Source organism: Salmo salar, chromosome 04, assembly GCF_965601325.2.
Source record: "Salmo salar chromosome 04, fSalSal1, whole genome shotgun sequence".
Taxonomy (NCBI): Eukaryota; Metazoa; Chordata; class Actinopteri; order Salmoniformes; family Salmonidae; genus Salmo; species Salmo salar.
In genome coordinates, this window is record NC_138294.1 from 92,821,280 (window position 1) to 92,847,385 (window position 26,106).

A 26,106-nucleotide genomic window follows, 5' to 3' on the forward strand; every position below is an offset into this window, starting at 1 on the left:
GTATTTAAATATCGCGCCACGGGATTCCACTGGCTCTTGACTAGGGTGGGACGCAAACGTCACACCTAGCCCAGAGAGGTTAACTAACCTCCAAACGAGCTTCAATGCCATACAACACTGCTTCCGTGGCCTCCAACTGCTCTTAAACGCTAGTAAAATCAAATGCATGCTCTTCAACTGTTCAATGCCCGCACCCGCCCGACTAGCATCACTACTCTGGATGGTTCTGACCTAGAATATGTGGACAACAAAAAATACCTAGGTGTCAGGCTAGACTGTAAACTCTCCTTCCAGACTCATATCAAACATCTCCAATCCAATATCAAATATAGAATCGGCTTTCTATTTCATAACAAAGCCTCCTTTACTCACGCCGCAAAACTTACCCTAGTAAAACTGACTATCCTACCGATCCTCGACTTCGGCGATGTCATATACAAAATAGCTTCCAATACTCCACTCAGCAAACTGGATGCATCTATCACAGTGCCATCCGCTTTTTTTACCAAATCACCTTATACCACCCACCACTGCAGCCTGTATGCTCAAGTCGGCTGGCCCTCGCTACATATTCGACGCCAGTCCCACTGGCTCCAGGTCATCTATAAGTCTATGCTAGGTAAAGCCCCGCCTTATCTCAGCTCACTGGTCACCATAACAACACCCACCCATAGCACACGCTCCAGCAGGTATATCTCATTGGTCATCCCCAAAGCCAACACCTCCTTTGGCCATCTTTCCTTCCAGTTCTCTGCTGCCAGTGACTGGAACGAATTGCAAAAATTGCTGAAGCTGGAGACTTACATTTCCCTCACTAACTTTAAACATTAGCTATCTGAGCAGCTAACCGATCGCTGCAGCTGTACATAGTCCATCTGTAAATAGCCCACCCAATCTACCTACCTCATCCCCATATTGTTTTTATTTACTTTTCTGCTCTTTTGCACACCAGTATCACTACTTGAACATTATCATCTGCTCATCATCATCTGCTCATCTATAACTCCAGTGTTAATCTGCTAAATTGTAATTACCTCGCTACTATGGCCTATTTATTGCCTTACCTCCTCACGCCATTTGCGCACACTGTATATAGACTTTCTTTTTTTCTGTTGTGTTATTGACTGTACGCTTGTTTATTCCATGTGTAACTCTGTGTTGTTGCTTGTGTCGCACTGCTTTGCTTTATCCTGGCCAGGTCGCAGTTGTAAATGAGAACTTGTTCTCAACTAGCCTACCTGGTTAAATAAAGGTTAAATAAAATGTTTAAAAAGTTAAAATATGTAAGTTGAAAATATCATGATAAAAGCACTCTGTGTGTGCCATGACACCTACATTTTGTGTTCACATGTGAAGAGTTCCAAAACCAAATGTTCTCAAATGTTTTCACATGTGACTTTCCACATGACATCATGTGGTTTTTCTGTAAGAGCCCAGTGACTACTGAAGCACCCTCAGCATGGTATTCTATAGTAACATGGCGCCGGAGCAGAAGGCAGATGTTTTAGGTGCCCCCAAACGATTGTGTTTTTATGTATTTTATCTGGTTTGTAACTTATTTTTTTACTCATTTTGTACATAATGTTGCCGCTACCGTCTCTTATGACCGAATATAACTTCTGGACATCAGGACTGCTATTACTGCTATTACAGGCCCCGACCTCCGTGATCTGCGTGAAGAGGAGGCAGAGAAAGAGGAAGCGGAGAGCGGGCTGCCTGCTGAGAAGTCGAAGGTGATCAAATAAACCCCCACTTCCCTCAATTCTGCTAGCAAATGTGCAATCTTTGGACAATAAAAATTGTAACATCTTAATGCTTCACGGAGTCATGCCTGAACGACGACAACGATGTACCGGCAGGATTGAACAGTGGTAAGACCAGGGGCGGCGGACTATGTCTTTTTGTAAATAATAGCTGGTGCACGATATCTAAGGAAGTCTCAAGCTATTGCTCACCTGAGGTAGAGTATCTCATGATAAGCTATAGACCACATCACCTACCGAGTGTAACGCCCTGGCCATAGAGAGGGGTTTTTTGTTCTTTATTTTGGTTAGGCCAGGGTGTTACATTGGTTAGGCGTTCTATGTGCATTTTTCTATGTTGGTTTGTTTCGTTGATTTTGGCCGTGTGGCTTCCAATCAGGCACAGCTGTAGAGTGTTGTTGCTGATTGGGAGTCACACATAGGTGCCTGTTTTTCCGTTGGGGTTTTGTGGGTAATTGTTTCTGTTTAGATCATTTCCGAACAGGACTGTTTTGCTGTCGGTTATCTTGTTTTTGTATAGTGTTCTTACGTTAATTAAATACAATCATGATGAACACTAACTCCGCTGCGCCTTGGTCTACTCTCTCTCCCGACAGCCGTTACACCGAGAGAGTTTTCATCTGTATTCTTTGTAGCTGTTTACCACCACAGTCAGAGGCTGGCACCAAGATAGCATTGCTGTATTCCGCCATAAGCAAACAAGAAAACGTTCACCGAGGCAGCGCTCCTAGTAGCCGGGGACTTAAATGCAGGGAAAGTTAAATCCGTTTTACCAAATTTCTATCAGCATGTTAAATGTGCAACCAGAGAGAAAATAACTCTGGACCACCTATACTCCACACACAAGAACCATACAAAGCTTGCCCTCCATTTGGCAAATCTGACCAAATTCCACCCTCCTGATTCCTGCTTACAAGCAACAATTCAAGCAGGAAGCACTAGTGACTAGATCAATAAAAACTGGTCAGATGAAGCAGATGATAAGCTACAGGCCTGTTTTTCTAGCACAGACTGGAATATGTTCTGGGACTCCTCCAATGGCGTTGAGGAGTACACCACATCTGTCATTGGCTTCATCAATAAGTGCGTCGATGACGTCGTCCCCACGGTGACCGTACATACATACACCAACCAGAAGCCATTGATTTCAGGCAGCATCCACACTGAGCTAAAGGCTAGAGCTGGCTCTTTCAAGGAGCAGGACTCTAACCCGGAAGCTTATAAGAAATCCCGCTATGCCCTCCGACGAATCGTCAAACAGGCAATGTATCAATACAGGACTAAGATCGAGTCGTACTACACCGGCTCTGATGCTTGTCGGATGTGGCAGGGCTTGCAAACCATTAGACTACAAAGGGAAGCACAGCCGAGGGCTGCCCAGTGACACGAGCCTACCAGACGAGCTAAACTACTTCTATGCTCGCTTCGAGGCAAGTAACACATGCATGAGAGCACCAGCTGTACCGGAAGACTGTGTGATCACGCTCACCACAGCCGATGTAAGATCTTTAGACAGGTCAACATTCACAAGGCCGCAGGGCCAGATGGATTACCAGGACGTGTACTGCGAGCATGCGCTGACCAACTAGCAAGCTTATTCACTGACATTTTCAACCTCTCCCTGTCCAACATTTAAGCAGACCACCATAGTGCCTGTTCCCAAGAACACTAAGGCAACCTGCCTAAATGACTACTGACCCGTAGCACTCACATCTGTATCCATGAAGTGCTTTGAAAGGCTGGTCATGACTCACATCAACATCATAATCCCAGAAACCCTAGACTCACTCCAATTTGCATACCGCACCAACAGATCCACAGATGATGCCGTCTCTATTGCACTCCACACTGCCCTTTCCCACTTGGACAAAAGGAACACCTATGTGAGAATGCTATTCATTGACTACAGCTCAGCGTTCAACACCATAGTGCCCTCAAAGCTCATCAATAAGCTAAGGAACCTGGGACTAAACACCTCCCACTGCAACTGGATCCTGGACTTCCTGATGGGCCGCCCCCAGGTGGTAAGGGTAGGTAACAACACATCAGCCATGGGGCCCCTCAGGGGTGCGTACTCAGCCCCCTCCTGAATTCCCTGTTCACTCATGACTGCACGGCCAGGCACGACTCCAACACCATCATTAAATCTGCCGATGACACAACAGTGGAAGGCCTGATCACCGACAACGAGACAGCCTATAGGGAGGAGGTCAGAGACCTGGCCGTGTGGTGCCAGAACAACAACCTCTCCCTCAACGGGATCAAGACAAACGAGATGATTGTGGACTACAGGAAAAAGAGGATCAAGCAAGCACGCCCCTATTCTCATCGACGGGGCTGCAGTGGAGCAGGTTGAGAGCTGCATGTTCCTTGGTGTCCACATCACCAACAAACTAACATGGTCCAAGCACACCAAGACAGTTGTGAATCGGGCAAAACCTATTCCCCCTCAGGAGACTGAAAATATTTGGCATGGATCCTCAGATCCTCAAAAGGTTCTACAGCTGCACCATCGAGAGCATCCTGATTGGTTGCATCACTGCCTGGTATGGCAACGGCTCGGCCTCCGACCGCAAGGCACTACAGAGGGTAGTGCGAGCGGCCCAGTACATCACTGGGGCCAAGCTTCCTGCCATCCAGGATCTCTATACCAGACGGTGTCAGAGGTAGGCCCTAAAAATTGTCAAAGACTCCAGCCACCCCAGTCATAGACTGTTCTCTCTACTACCGCACGGCAAGCTGTCCGGAGCGCCAAGTCTAGGTCCAAGAGGCTTCTAAAAAGCTTCTACCCCCAAGCCATAAGACTCCTGAACATCTAGTCAAATGGCTACCCAGACTATTTGCAGTGCCCCCCCCTCTCTACACCACTGCTACTCTCTGTTGTTATCATCTATACATAGTCACTTTAATAACTCTACCTTCATGTACATACTACCTCAACTAACCGGTGCCCCCACACATTGACGCTGTACCGGCACCCCCCTGTATATATTGTTCTTTGTTACTGTTGCTCTTTAATTACTTGTTACTTTTATCTCTTATTCTTATCAAAAACAATTTTTAACTGCACTGTTGGTAAGGGGCTCGTAAGTAAGTATTTCACTGTAAGGTCTATATGTAAGGTCTACATTGTTTTCGGTGACTATGGAAGCACCCTAAGCATGTTGTTCTGTAGGTTCTGTCAGGGCCCTGTTGAAGCACCCTCAGCATGTTGTTCTGTCAGGGCCCAGTGACTGTTGAAGCACCCTCAGCATGTTGTTCTATAGGTTCTGTCAGGGCCCTGTTGAAGCACCCTCAGCATGTTGTTCTGTAGGTTCTGTCAGGGCCCTGTTGAAGCACCCTCAGCATGTTGTTCTATAGGTTCTGTCAGGGTCCTGTTGAAGCACCCTCAGCATGTTGTTCTATAGGTTCTGTCAGGGCCCTGTTGAAGCACCCTCAGCATGTTGTTCTGTAGGTTCTGTCAGGGCCCTGTTGAAGCACCCTCAGCATGTTGTTCTATAGGTTCTGTCAGGGCCCTGTTGAAGCAACCTCAGCATGTTGTTCTATAGGTTCTGTCAGGGCCCTGTTGAAGCAACCTCAGCATGTTGTTCTATAGGTTCTGTCAGGGCCCTGTTGAAGCAACCTCAGCATGATGTTCTATAGGTTCTGTCAGGGCCCTGTTGAAGCACCCTCAGCATGTTGTTCTGTCAGGGTCCTGTTGAAGCACCCTCAGCATGTTGTTCTATAGGTTCTGTCAGGGTCCTGTTGAAGCACCCTCAGCATGTTGTTCTGTAGGTTCTGTCAGGGTCCTGTTGAAGCACCCTCAGCATGTTGTTCTATAGGTTCTGTCAGGGCCCTGTTGAAGCACCCTCAGCATGTTGTTCTATAGGCTCTGTCAGGGCCCTGTTGAAGCACCCTCAGCAGCATTGCTGACCAAACTGTTGTTCAATAGGTTTTTGAGCATCTATGTAAAGTATTTCCAGATGTTATTAGACAGACAAACAGAGCAGCATATAGCAGGGAGGTCCAATATGATCAGACAACTACACACAGGTTATTTAGATCACTGAAAACCACTGGCCATATTTTGTTTTACTAGTCATCTCAGTGACGCTTCTGGTCTACGTCACACAGAAGTAGTTTCTGGTTTTACTCCTCACTAAACAGTCAATAGATTAGAAATCAGAAAATAAGAAAAAAAAAATAGGACATCACTAAATACTTTACAATAACAACACAAATGTTAATTTTGGTGGAATTGACCTGTAAAACATCTTTAAAATATAACTTTGATATCATGGACCCACTGGGCACAGATGTCAATTCAATGTCTATTTCACTTTGGTTCAACGTAATTTCATTGAACTAACTTTGGACCGCCACCTCTGGACAAGAGGAATACCTATGTAAAAATGCTGTTCATTGACTATAGTACAGCATTCAACACCATAGTACCCTCCAAGCTCATCATTAAGCTTGAGGCCCTGGGTCTGAACCCCTCCCTGTCCTACTGAGTCCTGGACTTCCTGATGGGCTGCCCCAGGTAGTGAAGGTAGGAAACAACCACTCCACTTCGCTGCTCCTCAACACTGGGGCCCCACAAAGATGTGTGATCATCACCCTCCTGTACTCCCTGTTCACCCATGACTGTGTGACCACGGACGCCTCAATCATCAAATTTGCAGACGACACAACAGTAGTAGGCTTGATTACCAACAATAACGAGACAGCCTACAGGGAGGAGTTGTGGGCCCTGTGAGTGTGGTGCCAGGAAAATAACCTTTCACCCAATGTCAACAAAATAAAGGAGCTGATTGTGTACTTCAGGAAACTGCAGAGGGAGCGCCCCCCTATCCACAGGACCGCAGTGGAGAAGGTGGAAGGAAAGCTTCAAGTTCCTCTGCTTACATATCACTGACAAACTGAAATGGTCCAACCACACAGACAGTGTGGTGAAGGCGGTGCAACAGCGCCTCTTCAGCATCAGGAAGCTGAATAAATTGTACTTGTCACCTAAAACCCTCACAAACTTTCACAGATGCATATTTGAGAGCATCCTGTCAGGCTGTATCACCGCCTGGTATGGCAACTGCATCGCCCGCAACCGCAGGGCTCTCCAGAGGGTTATGCGGTCTGCCCAACACATCACCGGAGGCAAACTAACTGCCCTCCAGGACATATGTATATACTGTATTCTATACTATTCTACTGTATCTTAGTCTATGTAATACTCATCTCATGTGTATATACTGTATTCTATACTATTCTACTGTATCTTAGTCTATGTATTACTCATCTCATATGTATATACTGTATTCTATCCTATTCTACTGTATCTTAATCAATGCCGCTCTGACATTGCTCGTCCAAATATTGACATATTCTTAATTCCATTCCTTTACTTTAGATTTTGTGTATTGTTAGATATTACTTGTTAGATAATAACCTGTTAGGGCTAGGGGGCAGTATTGACACGGCTGGATAAAAAACGTACCCGATTTAATCTCGTTACTACTCCTGCCCAGTAACTAGAATATGCATATAATTATTGGCTTTGGATAGAAAACACCCTAAAGTTTCTAAAACTGTTTGAATGGTGTCTGTGAGTATAACAGAACTCCTATGGCAGGCCAAAACCTGAGAAGATTTCAAGCAGGAAGTGGCCTGTCTGAGAAGTAGTGTTTCATCTTGGCTCTTTTTGTTGAAGACTCAGGATCTGTGCAATAACGTGACACTTCCTACGTCTTCCATAGGGTCTCAGAGCCCGGGAAAACGTTGAACGATATCGAGGCAGGCTCTGGCTGAAACACTTTATCGCTTTTGGCAAGTGGCCACTCAGAGTACTATGGGCTTAGGCGCGTGCCCGCTTCGACCGAATGCTTTCTTTTCCTTTGTCTGTTTATCTAAACGCAGATTCCCGGTCGGAATATTATCGCTTTTTTATGAGAAAAATGGCATAAAAATTGATTTTAAACAGCGGTTGACATGCTTCGAAGTACGGTAATGGAATATTTAGAATTCTTTTGTCACGAATTGCGCCATGCTCGTCACCCTTATTTAGCCTTTAGGATAGTGTCTAGAACGCACGAACAAAACGCCGCTGTTTGGATATAATGATGGATTATTTTGGACCAAACCAACATTTGTTATTGAAGTAGAAGTCCTGGGAGTGCATTCTGACGAAGACAACAAAGGTAATAACATTTTTCTTATAGTAAATCTGACTTTGATGAGTGCTAAACCTGCTGGGTGTCTAAATAGCTAGCCCTGTGATGCCGGGCTATCTACTGAGAATATTGCAAAATGTGCTTTCACCGAAAAGCTATTTTAAAATCGGACATATCGAGTGCATAGAGGAGTTCTGTATCTATAATTCTTAAAATAATTGTTATGCTTTTTGTGAACGTTTATCGTGAGTAATTTAGTAAATTCACCGGCAGTGTTCGGTGGGAATGCTAGTCACATGCTAGTCACATGCTAATGTAAAAAGCTGTTTTTTGATATAAATATGAACTTGATTGAACAAAACATGCATGTATTGTATAACATAATGTCCTAGGGTTGTCATCTGATGAAGATCATCAAAGGTTAGTGCTACATTTAGCTGTGGTTTGGGTTTATGTGACATTATATGCTAGCTTGAAAAATGGGTGTTGGCTGTCACACCCTGATCTGTTTCACCTGTCTTTGTGATTGTCTCCACCCCCCCTCCAGGTGTCGCCCATCTTCCCCATTATCCCCTGTGTATTTATACCTGTGTTCTCTGTTTGTCTGACAGTTTGTTTTGCTTCGTCAAAACAAAAGTGAAGGTTTCTTCACTTTTCAGACAGTTCTTGAGTCTTATCTCCCTTGTGTCACCAATGTTGTTTCATGATTGCGGGGAATCTGTGAACATTTTCATGCAGTTTGGGGTAGTCACTTAGCTGTTGTTGTCAGAAGAATTAATGTGGTCTTCCAAAATGGATTGTTAGAATATCACAGTCAAAATGGCTGCTCATTGGCATGGTAAGGGGGCAGCGAGGACTGGCAGTTTAAGTTTTAATTAGCTATTCACTACTATCTTCATCACAGTCCATCGTTGTCTGTGTTGTTCTACTTGGATACTAACCTCTCGTAGAGTGAAGTCATTAGGAAGGTCACTTGATGTGTAACACTCATCCGTTGGTACTGCGTATCTGCATCTGACCATATCCCCATCTGGATCAAACAGCAACAGGTTGAAATCTCTTTGACAATTAGCAGGGACACTGAGAGAGAGAGAGAGAGAGAGAGAGAGAGAGAGAGAGAGAGAGAGAGAGAGAGAGAGAGAGAGAGAGAGAGAGAGAGAGAGAGAGAGAGAGAGAGAGAGAGAGAGAGAGAGAGAGAGAGAGAGAGAGAGACTATTATTGCAGTGTTTCAGACCTGTTTTATATTGACTGAATGCAACACACAGATTTATAAATTCACTTGTTCATTGAACTAAATCACTTAACACTGATAAGTAGGAGAATTTACCTCATCAAAGGTATGACAGTGGTCTGTGGAGATCGGTTGACTGTCCCCGTGTCAGACCTGACCCCAAGATCCACATGAGTCAACAGCCTCCAAAAATAAACATCATTATCATTGTCTATCCAGCAACAGCTATCCAATCTGTAATGATTTAGAGACAAAGGTGAGTTCCAAAAACACATCCTAAACACTGTTGTTGTTATGGTGTTCATCATGTACAGTACTGTGTGTATTAACTAATGTGTGTTTTCTCCTTCCTGTTGTAATGGGGCATGTTGGACATATTCTCTATAACTACTTAGGTAACCAGGATGCAATAACTTATCTGTTCCCTGTTAATACAAATCAGGTTCATAATGATACTGGTAATGGATGGAAGATTTGAATAGAAAAGAAACACTCACCGCAGATCAAAAGTCTGTGTGTTAATGGAGACGTGTCTAGTCATGACTCCTTCTGTCTGACACCAGTCCTCAGATATCCCCTGGTCCACTGTGTTAACCACTAGACTGGTCTCATTCCCACAGTCCCCACTGACACACCACCAGGTATCAGAAAGACAGATGGAATAGTGGAAGGCTGTCTTGTAACGAAGGTCCACCTGCAACAACCCACTTCATTAAACCACCATTTCAGACACATTTCTAGACTGCTGTCTTTAACAAGTGTGGAACAAAGACAAATGTTCTCTTTGGTAAGGAGGGTAAGAGAACCAGGAGGAGCAAGGCATTCTTCATATAGCTAAATGCCTTTATCATTATGGTACGTTCAATAGTACAGAACATTCTAAACTCTGATTCATTTCATCCTTTGTCAGGGATTACAATGATACAACAAGCCTTCTGTAGAGAACAAACCATGTTCCAACAAAGACTGATTGAAGAGGAAGTGGTTAGGCACAACATAATCATTGGTGGACAACGCTTAGTTATCAACAATAGATACTATCAATTCAAAATAACACTTAGTTATCAACAATAGATAATATCAATTCAAAACAACACTTAGTTATCAACAACAGGCAAAATCAATTCAAAATGGTGAAATAGATACAGTATATAATGCCTAGTGAAAGTCTACACATCCCTTCCTTGCACAGTTTGATGCCTTAAAGTTACATCTAAATATGGATGAAATTACATTGTTTTTCTATTCATCTACACAGCCTACTTCACATTTATAAAATTAAAAGATAAATTGTAAAAGCATTTCCAGATTCATATAGAAAACACACCATAAAAACAAGATGACTTGGGGGGTGGTAATCTAATGTAGTCCCTTGTAGAAGTAATTTTAAGGCAGCACATTTTGAAGACTGTGCAAGGGGTGTGTAGACTCTCAATAGGCACTATATTATCATAATGCATATTAAAGCCTGAAATACTGAGAAGACATGAATAGGGGTGGGTATAAGTAGTGAATAGGAGTGGGTATAAGTAGTAAATAGGAGTAGGTATAAGTAGTGAATAGGAGTGGGTATAAGCAGTGAATAGGAGTGGGTATACATAGTGAATAGGAGTGGGTATAAGTAGTGAATAGGAGTGGGTATAAGTAGTGAATAGGAGTGGGTATAAGTAGTGAATTGGAGTGGGTATAAGTAGTGAATAGGAGTGGGTATATGTAGTGAATAGGAGTGGGTATATGTAGTGAATATGAGTGTGTATAAGTGGTGAATAGGAGTGGGTATAAGTAGTGAATTGGAGTGGGTATAAGTAGTGAATAGGAGTGGGTATAAGTAGTGAATAGGAGTGGGTATACGTAGTGAATGAGAAAAGGACATACATGACAAAGAACACTAGAGGGCAGCAAACACAGTCCAAAGAACACTAGAGGGCAGCAAACATGCACCACAGTCCAAAGAACACTAGAGGGCAGCAAACATGCACCACAGTCCAAAGAACACTAGAGGGCAGCAAACATGCACCACAGTCCAAAGGGAAACGTTGTGTCTTCCATTTCTACCATTCTCTAGTCTAGAGTCTATTTTACAAGCCTGTTGAGCTAAGAATAGGTTTCCAAAACCCCCGGTAATTTACATATTGATGGGTTATATTAAGGATCATGTTTTACAGCTTTGTTTTAAAGATTTGTGATGTACATTTTTTTTTTATATATATTTTTCCGTGTTTGGAAAACTCCTTGAATGTTTTCAACATTCTGGTATCTTACTGGTAAATGTTGGTAGTTTACTGGTACATTTAGAAAGTTACCAGTAAATCTCCAACCCCTATGAAGAACCTATTTTTCAAGATGACAGCAAGAACAAATAAGCATTAGTTAAAGAAAACACTTAAGACCTGCAATATGTAGAAATGTGAGCTATAGATCTGTCTTTTTGTGTCTTTTACTTTTGGTTTTGTAGACTTTTTCAATAAAAATAAATAAATATATGCCTTAATTTAACCAGGTAGGCCAGTTGAGAACAAGTTATCGTTTACAACTGCGACCTGGCCAAGGTAAAGCAAAGCAGTGCGACAAAAACAACACAGTTACACATGGGATAAACAAACGTACAGTCAATAACACAATAGAACAATCTATATACAGTTTGTGCAAATGTAGAAATACTGGGGTGTAAAAGAGCAAAAATAAATAACAGTATGGGGATGAGGTAGTTGGGTGGACTATTTACAGATGGGCTGTGTACAGGTGCAGTGATCGGTAAGCTGCTCTGACAGCTGATGTTTAAAGTTAGTGAGGGAGATATAAGACTCCAGCTTCAGTGATTTTTGCAATTCGTTCCAGTCATTGGCAGATGCGAACTGGAAGGAAAGGCGGCCAAAGAGGTGTTGGCTTTAGGGATGACCAGTGAAATATACCTGCTGGAGCACGTGCTATGGGTGGGTGTTGCTATGGTGACCAGTGAGCTAAGAAAAGGTGGGGCTTTACATAGCAAAGACTTACAGATGACCTGGAGCCAGTGGGTTTGGCAACGAATATGTAGCGACGGTCAGCCAACGAGAGCATATAGGTCGCAGTGGTGGGTAGTATATGGGGCTTTGGTGACAAAACGGATGGCACTGTGATACACTACATCCAATTTGCTGAGAAGAGTGTTGAAGGCTATTTTGTAAATGACATCGCCGAAGTCAAGGATCGGTAGGATGGTCAGTTTTACGAGGGTATGTTTGGCAGCATGAGTGAAGGAGGCTTTGTTGCAAAATAGGAAGCCGATTCTAGATTTAATTTTGGATTGGAGATGCTTAATGTGAGTCTGGAAGGAGAGTTTACAGTCTAACCAGACACCTAGGTATTTGTAGTTGTCCACATATTCTAAGTCAGAGCTGTCCAGAGTAGTGCTGCTAGTCGGGCGGGCGGGTGCAGGCAGCGATTGGATAAAGAGCATGCATTTTGTTTTACTAGCGTTTAAGAGCAGTTGGAGGCCACGGAAGGAGTGTTGGATGGCATTGAAGCTCGTCTGGAGGTTAGTTAACACAGTGTCCAAGAAAGGCCAGATGTATACAGAATGGTGTCGTCTGCGTAGAGGTGGATCAGAGAATCACCAGCAGCAAGAGCGACATCATTGATGTATACAGAGAAGAGAGTCGGCCCAAGAATTGATCCCTGTGGCACACCCATAGAGACTGCCAGAGGTCCGGACAACAGGCTCTCCGATTTGACACACTGAACTCTATCTGAGAAGTACTTGGTGAACCTGGGAAGGCAATCATTTGAGAAACCAAGGCTATTGAGTCTGCCGATAAAAATGCTGTGATTGACAGAGTCGAAAGCCTTGGCCAGGTCGATGAAGATGGCTGCACAGTATTGTCTTTTATCGATGGCGGTTATGATATCTTTTAGGACCTTGAGCATGGCTGAGATGCACCCATGACCAGCTCGGAAACCAGATTGCACAGCGGAGAAGGTACGGTGGGATTCGAAATGGTTGGTGATCTATTTGTTAACTTGGCTTTCGAAGACTTTAGAAAGGCAAGGCAGGATGGATATAGGGCTGTAACAGTTTGGGTCTAGAGTGTCTCCCCCTTTGAAGAGGGGGATGACCGCGGCAGCTTTCCAATCTTTAGGTATCTCAGACGATATGAAAGAGAGGTTGAACAGGTTAGTAATAGGGATTGCAAGAATTGCGGAAGATAATTTTAGAAAGAGAGGGTCCAGATTGTCTAGGTCAGCTGATTTGTACAGGTCCAGATTTAGCAGCTCTTTTAGAACATCTGCTATCTGGATTTGGGTGAAGGAGAAGCGGGGGGGGGGGGGGGGGGGGATTGGGCAAGTTGCTGTGAGGGGTGCGGAGCTGTTGGCCGGGCTAGGGGTAGCCAGGTGGAAAGCATGACCAGCCGTAGAAAAATGCTTATTGAAATGATCGATTATCGTAGATTTATCGACAGTGTTTCCTAGCCTCAGTGCAGTGGGCAGCTGGGAGACAGTGCTCTTATTCTCCATGGACTTTATAGTGTCCCAAAACCTTTTGGAGTTAGTGCTTCAGGATGCAAATTTCTGTTTGAAAAAGCTAACCTTTGCTTTCCTAACTGCCTGTACATATTAGTTCCTGACTTACCTGAAAAGTTGCATATCACGGGGGTTATTCGATGCTAACGCAGAACGCCACAGGATATTTATGTGCTGGTTAAGGGCAGTCAGGTCTGGAGTGAACCAAGGGCTATATCTGTTCTTAGTTCAAAAGGTTTTGAATGGGGCATGATTATTTAAGATGGTGAAGAAGGCATTTTAAAAAACAACCAGGCATCTTCTACTGACGGGATAAGGTCAGTATCCTTCCAGGATACCCGGGCCAGGTCGATTAGAAAGGCCTGCTCGCTGAAGTGTTTTAGGGAGCGTTTGACAGTGATGAGGGGTGGTCGTTTGACCCTGGACCGATTACGGACGCAAGCAATGAGGCAGTGATCGCTGAGATCCTGGTTGAAGACAGTAGAGGTGTATTTAGAGGGCAGGTTGGTCAGGATGATATCTATAATGGTGCCCATGTTTACGGATTTATTAATATTGATAATTTGTGTGAGATTGAGGGCATCTAGCTTAGATTGTAGGATGGCCAGGGTAATAAGCATATCCCAGTTTAGGTCACCTAACTGTACAAACTCTGAAGATAAATGGGGGCAATTAATTCAAATATGGTGTCCAGGGCACAGCTGGGGGCTGAGGGGGGTCTATAATAGGCAGCAACAGTGAGAGACTTATTTCTGGAAAGGTGTATTTTTAAAAGTAGAAGCTGGAACTGTTTGGGCATAGACCTGGATAGCATGACAGAACTCTGCAGACAATCTCTGCAGTAGATTGCAACTCCACCTCTTTTGGCAGTTCTATCTTTGCGGAAAATGTTGTAGTTGGGGATGGAAATTTTCAGAATTTTTGGTGGCCTTCCTAAGCCAGGAATCAGACACGGCTAGGACGTCCGGGTTGGCGGAGTGTGCTAAAGCAGTTGTCATGACGTGACCCTTTCTGGGTATAGATCGTGGCATTCCTCTCTCCCTCTCCTACACCCAGGTTCTGTAATCTCAGGTCATAAATTCTTGGAGGAGACCCTCTCGGCCATGCAGAAAGAGACACATAGAACTTGAGAACTGAACAATATCCATGTTTTGGAGAATGTGTAAACGGTCGGTGGAGAAGCCAGCTACGACCCGGTCCGTTTTGTTTCATGTTTGTGACCTCATGAAAGATATTACCATAACTCTGTTTATACAGGAGTCTCCGTTATGAGGTTTGCGTCTAATTATTGTATAAAATGAATTAGTTTGTGAAATGATGTAATGATGTTAATGTGAGAGAATTGTATTCCCTTTAAAGTCAAGGTTTGAGTAGAGACCACAAAAACCTCAGTATAAGCTAAGGTTGTAATGGTTGTTGAATTCCTAACCACATGGAGAATTGGATACACGGACGGAAATGGTTAACTTCTTATGGGCAGGTGGGACAGTAGCGTGAAATTTGCAGAGCGTGAAATTCAAACAACAGAATTGTAAATATTTAACTTTCATGAAATCACAAGTGTAATACATCAAAATAAAGCTTCTTGTTAATCCACTGTGTCAAATTTCAAAAAGGCTTTACGGGGAAAGCAAACCATGCGATTATCTGAGGACAGCGCCCAGCATACAAAAGCATGAAAAACATATTTCAACCAGGCAGGTGCACCACTAAAGTCAGAAATAGCGATATTATAAATGCCTTACCTTTGATGATCTTCTTCTGTTGGCACTCCAAAAGGTCCCAGATACATCACAAATGGTCCTTTTGTTCGATAATATCCTTCTTTATATCCATAAAAACTCAGTTTACCTGGCGCGCTTCAGTCATAAATCCACCCAGTTTCCCTCCATCAAAATGCATACAAAATGAATCCCAAACGTTACTAATAAACTTTTCCAAACCAGTCAAACAACATTTATAATCAATCCTTAGGTACCCTAATACTTGAACATCGGGGCCTCACTGCGGTGGCGGTCGGCGCTCGCCTTCTGCCGCCTCACGGCCCGTTGCAGGTGCACATGGGCGGCGTCCCAGGTCTCCTCTGAGCGCTTAAACCATTCGTCCACCGCAGGAGCTTCGATCTGGCTCTGATGCCAAGGTGCCAGAACCGGCTGATACCCCAGGACGCACTGGAAGGGAAAGAGGTTAGTGGAGGAGTGGCGGAGTGAGTTTTGGGCCATCTCTGCCCAGGGGATGAACGCCGCCCACTCCCCCAGCCCGTCCTGGCAATATGACTGCAGAAACCTACCCACATCCTGGTTTACTCTCTCCACTTGCCCGTTACTCTCTGGGTAAAAACCTGAGGTGAGGCTGACCGAGACCACCAGACGTCCATGAACGCTCTCCAGACTCTGGACGTGAACTGGGGACCCCGATCAGAGACTATGTCCTCAGGCACCCCGTAGTGCCAGAAGACGTGAGTGAACAGGGCCTCCGTCAGTCTGTAGGGCCGTAGGGAGACCGGGCAAAGGGAGGAAACGGCAAGACTTAGAAAACCGATCCACAATGACCATGATCGTGGTGTTACCCTGTGAGGGAGGAAGATCCGTCAGGAAGTCCACCGACAGGTGCGACCACGGGCGTTGTGGAACGGGTAGGGGTTGTAACTCCCCTCTAAGCAGGTGCCTGGGAGCCTTGCACTGGGCGCACACCGAGCAGGAGGAAACATAAACCCTCACGTCCTTCCAAGGTGGGCCAACAGTACTTCCCACTAAGGCAACGCACCGTCTGACCGATGGCAGGGAAGAGGGTGACGTGTTGTGGCCCAATAGATCAAACGGTCGTGGACAGCAGACGGAACGTACAGACGCCCAGCTGGACACTGGGGGGGAGTGGGCCCTGTGCGTAACGCCCGCTCTATGTCCACGTCCAGCTCCCACACCACCGGTGCCACTAGGCAAGAGGCCGGAAGTATGGGAGTGTGATCCATGGACCGTCCTCTGTGTCATACATCTGGGACAGTGTGTCTGCCTTAGCGTTCTGGGAACCTGGTCTGTAAGACAGAGTGAAAACAAAATGGGTAAAGTACATGGCCCACCTTGCCTGGCGAGGGTTCAGTCTCCTCGCCGCCCGGATGTATCCCAGATTGCGGTGGTCAGTCCAGATGAGGAAAGGGTGTTTAGCCCCCTCAAGCCAATGTCTCCACGCCTTCAGAGCCTTGACAACAGCCAACAGCTCCCAGTCCCCCACATCATAGTTTCGCTCCGCTAGGCTGAGCTTCTTCGAAAAGAAAGCACAGGGGCGGAGCTTTGGTGGCGTGCCCGAGCGCTGAGAGAGCACGGCTCCTATCCCAGCCTCGGACGCGTCCACCTCCACTATGAACGCCAAAGAGGGATCCGGATGGGCCAGCATGGGAGCCGAGGTAAACAGCCTTCAGATGACCAAAAGCCCTGTCCGCCTCAGCTGACCACTGCAGCTGCACCTGTCCCCCCTTCGGCAGTGAGGTAATGGGAGCCGCTACCTGACCAAAACCCCGGATAAACCTGCGGTAGTAGTTGGCAAACCCTAGAAACCGCTGCACTTCCTTTACCGTGGTGGGAGTCGGCCAATTACACACTGCTGAAATGCGGTCACTCTCCATCTCCACCCCTGAAGTGGAAATGCAATACCCTAGGAAGGAGATGGACTGTTGGAAGAACAGACATTTCTCAGCCTTGACGTACAGGTCATTCTCCAACAGTCCACCAAGCACCTTGCGCACCAGGGACACATGCTCGGCGCGTGTAGCGGAGTATATCAGAATGTCGTCGATATACACCACTACACCCTGCCCGTGCAGGTCCCGGAAAATCTCGTCAACAAAGCCTAGAAGACTGATGGAGCATTCATCAACCCGTGCGGCATGACGAGTTACTCATAGTGCCCTGAGGTGGTACTAAATGTCGTCTTCCACTCGTCCCCCTCCCAGATACGTACCAGGTTGTAAGCGCTCCTGAGATCCAATTTTGGGAAGAAGCGCGCCCCGTACATTGACTCGATCGCACTGGCGATAAGAGACAGTGGGTAGCTGTACCTCACAGTGATCTGATTGATACCCCAATAGTCAATACACGGGCGCAAACCTCCATCCTTCTTCTTCACATAAAAGAAACTCGAGGAGACAGGTGAAGTGGAGGGCCAAATGTATCCCAGCCCCAGGGATTCGGAGACATATGTTTCCATAGCCCCCGTCTCCTCCTGTGACAGAGGATACACGTGACTCCTGGGAAGTGCTGCGTTTACCAGGAGATTTATGAGTAAAGAAAGCAATTTACTCAATATAAACACAATACACGTAATATAAATACAAGGCCACACAATATGGACCGCAATACAATAAACAATTACTCACAAACAAACATGGGGGAACAGAGTAATTGGGGAATTGAAACCAGGTGTGTAAAGACAAAGACAAAACATATGGAAAATGAAAAGTGGATTGGTGATGGCTAGAAGGCCGGTGACGTCGACCGCTGAACGCCGCCCGAACAAGGAGAGGGACCGACTTCGGCAGAAGTCGTGACAGCGCCAGGGGAATAGGTCTAGTACTGGGGCTACAGGGCCTGGGTTAGCCTCTACATCACCAGAGGAACAGAGGAGGAGTAGGATAAGGGTACAATAGCCACTCGGTTGGAGCTAGCAAGCTGTGATGATCCAGAGTAATGGTCCAGAGCTTGCGGCAGGATTCCGGTGATGTGGTAGAGAAAAGCACTCCGATATGCTCTGGGTTGATATCGCGCTGTGCAGACTGGAAGGTATTGTCCGAGCTAAAGCTGGCTGGTGTCTGAGCTAAAGATGAAGATACCACATTGAGTGAGGCGGGTTGCAGGAAAGCTTAATTAGTTTGTAGATGGAAAGTGAGATTACAATATATGCGAAAGAAATGGAAAGCAGACTATTTACACGGGACAAGAAAAACACACGTCCGACTGCTGCGCCATCTTGGATCCATAAGCTTCAAACAGCTGAAAATATTATGTTTTTGGTTATTGAAAAGATATTTCACAGCCGTTTAGATCTATTTATCTATCTGTAAACTAGTTTACTGGTACATTCTGGTAGTTTACTGGTACATTCTGGTAGTTTACTGGTACATTCTGGAGGTTTACTGGTACATTCTGGAGGTTTACTGGTACATTCTGGTAGTTTACTGGTACAATCTGGTAGTTTACTGGTACAATCTGGTAGTTAACTGGTACATTCTGGTGGTTTACTGGTACACATGGTAGTTTACTGGTAGTTTACTGGTACATTCTAGTGATTTACTGGTACATTCTGGTGGTTTACTGGTACACATGGTAGTTTACTGGTAGTTAACTGGTACATTCTGGTGGTTTACTGGTACACATGGTAGTTTACTGGTAGTTTACTGGTACATTCTAGTGATTTACTGGTACATTCTGGTGGTTTACTGGTACATTCTGGTAGTTTACTGGTACATTCTGGTGGTTTACTGGTACATTCTGGTGGTTTACTGGTACATTCTGGTAGTTTACTGGTACATTCTGGTGGTTTACTGGTACATTCTGGTGGTTTACTGGTACATTCTGGTAGTTTACTGGTACATTCTGGTGGTTTACTGGTACATTCTGGTGGTTTACTGGTACACATGGTAGTTTACTGGTAGTTTACTGGTACATTCTGGTAGTTTACTGGTACATTCTGGTGGTTTACTGGTCCATTCTGGTAGTTTACTGGTACATTCTGGTGGTTTACTGGTACATTCTGGTGGTTTACTGGTACATTCTGGTAGTTTACTGGTACATTCTGGTGGTTTACTGGTACATTCTGGTGGTTTACTGGTACATTCTGGTGGTTTACTGGTACATTCTGGTAGTTTACTGGTACATTCTGGTGGTTTACTGGTACATTCTGGTGGTTTACTGGTACATTCTGGTAGTTTACTGGTACATTCTGGTGGTTTACTGGTACATTCTGGTAGTTTACTGGTACATTCTGGTAGTTTACTGGTACATTCTGGTAGTTTACTGGTACATTCTGGTGGTTTACTGGTACATTCTGGTAGTTTACTGGTACATTCTGGTGGTTTACTGGTACACATGGTAGTTTACTGGTAGTTTACTGGTACATTCTAGTGATTTACTGGTACATTCTGGTGGTTTACTGGTACATTCTGGTAGTTTACTGGTACATTCTGGTGGTTTACTGGTACATTCTGGTGGTTTACTGGTACACATGGTAGTTTACTGGTAGTTTACTGGTACATTCTGGTAGTTTACTGGTACATTCTGGTGGTTTACTGGTACATTCTGGTGGTTTACTGGTACATTCTGGTAGTTTACTGGTACATTCTGGTGGTTTACTGGTACATTCTGGTGGTTTACTGGTACACATGGTAGTTTACTGGTAGTTTACTGGTACATTCTGGTAGTTTACTGGTACATTCTGGTGGTTTACTGGTACATTCTGGTAGTTTACTGGTACATTCTGGTGGTTTACTGGTACATTCTGGTGGTTTACTGGTACATTCTGGTGGTTTACTGGTACATTCTGGTAGTTTACTGGTACATTCTGGTGGTTTACTGGTACATTCTGGTAGTTTACTGGTACATTCTGGTAGTTTACTGGTACATTCTGGTAGTTTACTGGTACATTCTGGTGGTTTACTGGTACATTCTGGTGGTTTACTGGTACATTCTGGTAGTTTACTGGTACATTCTGGTGATTTACTGGTACATTCTGGTAGTTTACTGGTACATTCTGGTGGTTTACTGGTACATTCTGGTGGTTTACTGGTACATTCTGGTGGTTTACTGGTACATTCTGGTAGTTTACTGGTACATTCTGGTGGTTTACTGGTACAATCTGGTAGTTTACTGGTTATAGTTAAAGATCTGTCTTTTTGTGTCTTTTACTTTCTGTTTTGTACAACAGTTTCAAACAGCTGAACATACTATATTGTTGGTTATTGAAAATATATTTCACAGCAGTTTAGATCTACGCTATACATGCTTGTTTTGTCACAAACTGAAATTAGACAAACTATTAGAATTGTAGCAACCAGGAAATGACAGAGTGATTTCTGCATATTGCAGCTTTAATAGGAAGCATCATCATTGTCATTGGTCTCACCCTGTAGGTCCCATCTGGGTTGGTCCCTCTGGGGTTGAAGGTCATGGTTCCTCCTAAGAAGTGGGTGGCCCAGGAGCAGGAGACCATCAGCAGCAGCAGTAGGGAGGACTGGGAGGGAGACATGGTGTCTGTCTGTCTGTCTGTCTGTCTGTCTGTCTGTCTGTCTGTCTGTCTGTCTGTCTGTCTGTCTGTCTGTCTGTCTGTCTGTCTGTCTGTCTGTCTGTCTGTCTGTCTGTCTGTCTGTCTGTCTGTCTGTCTGTCTGTCTGTCTGTCTGTCTATCTCTCTGTCTCTCTGTCTCTCTGTCTCTCTCTGACAACTGACTCTGCTTTAATAGACACATGTACAGTAGAGGCACATGCGCATATTAACCTGCAAGCACACTGAACTGCCCCCACACACACACACGTAAGAACGTTAGCACACACACACACACACACCTGCCAGTGGAGGCTGGTGGGAGGAGCTAGAAGGACGGGCTCATTTTAATGTCTGGAATGGAATTAATGGAATGGTATGAAAAACATCAAACATATGGTAACCATGGAAACCACAGTGAGTCTTTTCCATCTATTCCATTCCAGCCAGTCCTCCTATAGTTCCTCCCACCAGCCTGCTCTGACACACACATGCACCCATCTACACACATGTAGTCATGTACAAACACATATCCCCCCCCCCACACACACACACACACACACACACACACACACACACACACACACACACACACACACACACACACACACACACACACACACACACACACACACACACACACACACATATTTACAGAAGCATCTCCCACTGCGTGTTATGAGTCACACTCAGAAGTACACTAACCTGTTTTAATCACCAGACTGACTATGGAATCCCGGTCTGCTAAAGATTGTTGTTTGTCACTTGAAAAGTGAGATGATGAGTCAGATTCAAGGCAGGATTCCTTGAAGGCATCCTGGCAGCCCACTGGGCACACATCGGTTGAATCATCGTTGTTTCCACATTGGTTCAATGAAACGACTTTGAATTGACGTCTGTACCCAGTGGGAGGTGGCTGGGTCCTGGAACACAGTCAGGAATTCCATAAAAAATACACTTTATTTTGTTGCAAACTTTGCATTACATAGATTCATCACAAACACAACATAAAAAAAAGAGATCATTACAATAATAAACAACTTACATTGCCTTGCAAAAGTATTCACCACCCTTGGCGTTTTTCCTATTTTGTTGACTTACAACCTGTCATTTAAATTGATTTTTATTTGGATTTCATGTAATGGATATAGACAAAATAGTCCAAATTGGTGAAGTGAAATAAAAAAACTAACTTGTTTCAAAAAATTCTAAAACATTAAAACCGTAAAAGTGGTGCGTTCACCCCCTTTGCTATGAAGCCCCTGAACAAGATATGGTGCAACCAAGTATCTTCAGAAGTCACATAACTAGTTAAATAAAGTCCACTTCTGTGCCATATAAGTGTCACATGATCTGTCACATGATCTCAGTATATACACCTGTTCTGAAAGGCCCCAGAGTCTGCAACACCACCAAGCAAGTGGCACCACCAAGCAAACGGCACCATGAAGAGCATAACGGCAAAACGACGGTGGTTTTGCGAAACAATTTTTTTTTGGTACCAAATGTATTTTGACTGATTGCAGAGCTTGTTAATCGGACTTTGAATTGAAGGATTCTGGGTGTTGAGATCTCTTCCTGGTCTCCTCAAGCGCAGGTATTGGTTCAAGGTTGTCCGACGTCTTCCATCTGTTTTCTGTAAACAAGTGCTGTAAACATGCAATATGTCTGTGAACCTGAAACGTATATAGGTCTGTAGTAATTTAACCTTGGGTTTTTATTCGTTATTTCTCGCTGGTATGAAAGATACGTTGCTTATGTTAACAAACCAGTACAGCAGGTAATGCGTGTTCATGTGTAAAGCAGGCGTTAGATCCCCCCCCCCCCCCGGGTTACAAGATACTTTCGTTAGTTGTCTGAATGGGGAGCCTCATGATTAGCCTACTTCCCAAACTGTTAACCTAAGTCTAGCTGTAGGTAGCATGAGTTACGTGTTGATATTTTAATATCAAATTAGAGATTTGAATCTTGTGGTTTAAAATAGCACCATGTCATTCTCTTTGATAGTGTATATTAACTGCAGGTTTCAGTTACAACAGTCCTACACAAGTCACAAACCCTTCAACTCTACTTCTCTCCCCTTCAAGTCCCCTTCAACTCTACTTCTCTCCCCTTCAACTCTCCTTCTCTCCCCTTCAAGTCCCCTTCAACTCTACTTCTCTCCCCTTCAAGTCCCCTTCAACTCTACTTCTCTCCCCTTCAAGTCCCCTTCAACTCTACTTCTCTCCCCTTCAACTCTACTTCTCTCCCCTTCAAGTCCCCTTCAACTCTACTTCTCTCCCCTTCAACTCTCCTTCTCTCCCCTTCAAGTCCCCTTCAACTCTACTTCTCTCCCCTTCAAGTCCCCTTCAACTCTACTTCTCTCCCCTTCAAGTCCCCTTCAACTCTACTTCTCTCCCCTTCAACTCTACTTCTCTCCCCTTCAACTCTCCTTCTCTCCCCTTCAACTCTACTTCTCTCCCCTTCAAGTCCCCTTCAACTCTACTTCTCTCCCCTTCAACTCTCCTTCTCTCTCCTTCTCTCTCCTCTGTCTAGATCTCCAGCCTGCAGTGAGGCATGTCTTTGGCAGAGCCAGTAGTTGCTGCTGATAAGGGACCAGTATGACCGTGCGTTGTCATGTCTGACCCAGGGGTCTGGTGGCCTACCAGGCCGGATTGTGGCCACAGAACTATACAGAAGGGTCTGGCAGCACCTTACTCTGGGCCTGGAGGTCCCTTCCCGGGGTTCAGGTAACCAGGGAGCCCCCTGGGACACGGCCAGGCAGCTTCAGCAGAAGATGAGACTTACTAACATCACCTGGCTCGCTAACATGGAGGCAGCAGGGGTGGGGACAGAGGCCCTGCGCTGGTGGATCTCTCTGCCCAGTGCCTCTACCCCACCCTGGGGCCGTTGGTGTCACCGGTGCTGCAGCCTGGTTCCTCCAACCCCCTGATCCATCTCACTTAGGGCTACCCCCACAGACAGCATCCCTGCCAGGGCTACCCCCACAGACAGCATCCCTGCCAGGGCTACCCCCACAGACAGCATCCTTGCCAGGGCTACCCCCGCAGACAGCATCCCTGCCAGGGCTACCCCCGCAGACAGCATCCCTGCCAGGGCTACCCCCACAGACAGCGTACCTGCCAGGGATACCCCCACAGACAGCATCCCTGCCAGGGCTACAGGCACCACCATGGACCCCCCCCCCCACTGTACTGGTGGTGAAGACTGTACACTGACCTACAACACTGTACAGGTGGTGACTAGGGCTGGCTGGAGTCCGTAGGGGGCAGTGTCCTCAATGTCCCTCCCCACAGGATGTAAAGGAATCCAACAGAACCCACCATATTAGCCATGTTTACCCACTATTTGTTCACACACACACACACACACACACACACACACACACACACACACACACACACACACACACACACACACACACACACACACACACACATTTTACATTGTGTTTTTATTGTAACCAAAACCCTTTTGTGAACATGAGGACAAAATGGCTACTGCATTAATGCAAGTTTGATTTGAATTCCGACCATGGCTCGTCATCTACCCACCCATAGAGTAGCAGGTACTGTAGGTGTCATGGATGGGATATGAACCCTGGTCCCCCTGTCTAACAGGTACTGTAGATGTCATGGACGGGATATCAACCCGGGTCCCCCCTGTCTAACAGGTACTGTAGGTGTCATGGATGGGATATGAACCCGGGTTCCCCCTCTCTAACAGGTACTGTAGGTGTCATGGACGGGATATGTACCCCTGGGACTCCTGTCCTCTACATTGGCCTACAGGTGTAGTGTGTTTCTCTCTCACCACCTGAATAGCAGCATTGTTGTTTTTAGAAGCTGAACAGTTGAACATTTTTGTTGTTATTGTTGGTGGAAACATACTGGTCCTGCTCAGCTCAGCTACAGTAGTCTACAGATTACTGGAATGTGTCCAGGCTGGATGAGGTGGCTCTAATGACATATACCGGTACAACTAGCTGGGCTGGGAATGATAACTGCAGTTTTACCTTGGCCCATATTGACATAGAGTCTCAGTAGGAGTGCTGATCTAGGATCAGGTCCCCCTGTATTATTTATTATGATTTAAAAGTCTAAACTGATCCTAGATTAGGCCTTCTCTAAGAAGCTTTATGCCAGGGATGGGTAACTCCTGATTGGTGTCGTACTCCCCCCCCCCCCCCTCCCCAGCCCTCACTAACACAGTTTATTCAACTAATTGTATTCTAAACTGAAGATCATAATTCGTTGATTATTGGAGTCAGGTGTGTTAGCAAGGGGGCTGGGGACAAAAACAATGTGACACCAATCAGGCCCCTCCGAAAACTGTAGTTTGCCCATCCCTGCTTTATGGATACGGGCCCAGGATAGGTGGGTCACATGATCAAGGAAAGTCTCCTACATACGAAACACAAAGACTGAAGACGCTGCTTTTTTCTGGATCAATGAAAGTCCGTGAACTCAGTGGATCAGACCCAGCTGCTATTGTATGGGTATCTATGGGGAGAGACATCCAGTTGAGTAGAGGTGAGGACTCGAGTCACTTGATTGAATGACTTGAGACTTGGACCTGGAGCCTTAAGACTCGGGACTGGACTTTGACTTGAAATGATCTAGCCAGGTTGTTTAACTTTTTGTCCCCCATTTTGTGGCACAGAATCTCTGGATTATTCTCCACTCAGCCAGAGTCTCTGGATTATTCTCCACTCAGCCAGAGTCTCTGGATTATTCTCCACTCAGCCAGTCTCTGGATTATTCTCCACTCAGCCAGTCTCTGGATTATTCTCCACGCATCCAGAGTCTCTGGATTATTCTCCACTCAGCCAGAGACTCTGGATTATTCTCCACTCAGCCAGTCTCTGGATTATTCTCCACTCAGCCAGAGTCTCTGGATTATTCTCCACTCAGCCAGAGTCTCTGGATTATTCTCCACTCAGCCAGTCTCTGGATTATTCTCCACGCAGCCAGAGACAGTAGTCGCAGCGTCACACTTGCAACGTACAACAGATTGGTTAGTGAAACGCATACTCAGTTCTCTGATTGGGCCAGCAAACTGTCAATCAACACAGGTCGGGTGAGCTACTGTACAGCTCTAGGAACGGGTGTAGCACACACATGAAAAATAAATACATATGCAGCTCCAAAAATGGTTTGGTGAACAAGAATATGAACTGTTTACTTTGCAAGCTGACCAGCAATGGGGCAACAAGCA

General features: G+C 45.2%; 1 protein-coding gene across 1 annotated transcript in view; it reads right to left on the minus strand.

The window, feature by feature from the left end:
- LOC106604029 (integrin beta-like protein E) overlaps positions 1-21,098 on the minus strand; it is a 31,152-nt gene extending 10,054 nt beyond the window's left edge. Inside the window, exons 1-4 of the mRNA XM_014198360.3 lie at positions 20,754-21,098; positions 9,638-9,834; positions 9,237-9,374; positions 8,851-8,989 (exon numbers count right to left, since the gene is read on the minus strand). Of these exons, the coding sequence (XP_014053835.3) occupies positions 8,851-8,989; positions 9,237-9,374; positions 9,638-9,834; positions 20,754-20,876 (597 nt within the window). The 5' untranslated portion in view covers positions 20,877-21,098. The remainder of the gene's footprint in view (positions 1-8,850; positions 8,990-9,236; positions 9,375-9,637; positions 9,835-20,753) is intronic.
- Positions 21,099-26,106: the final 5,008 nt, after the last annotated feature.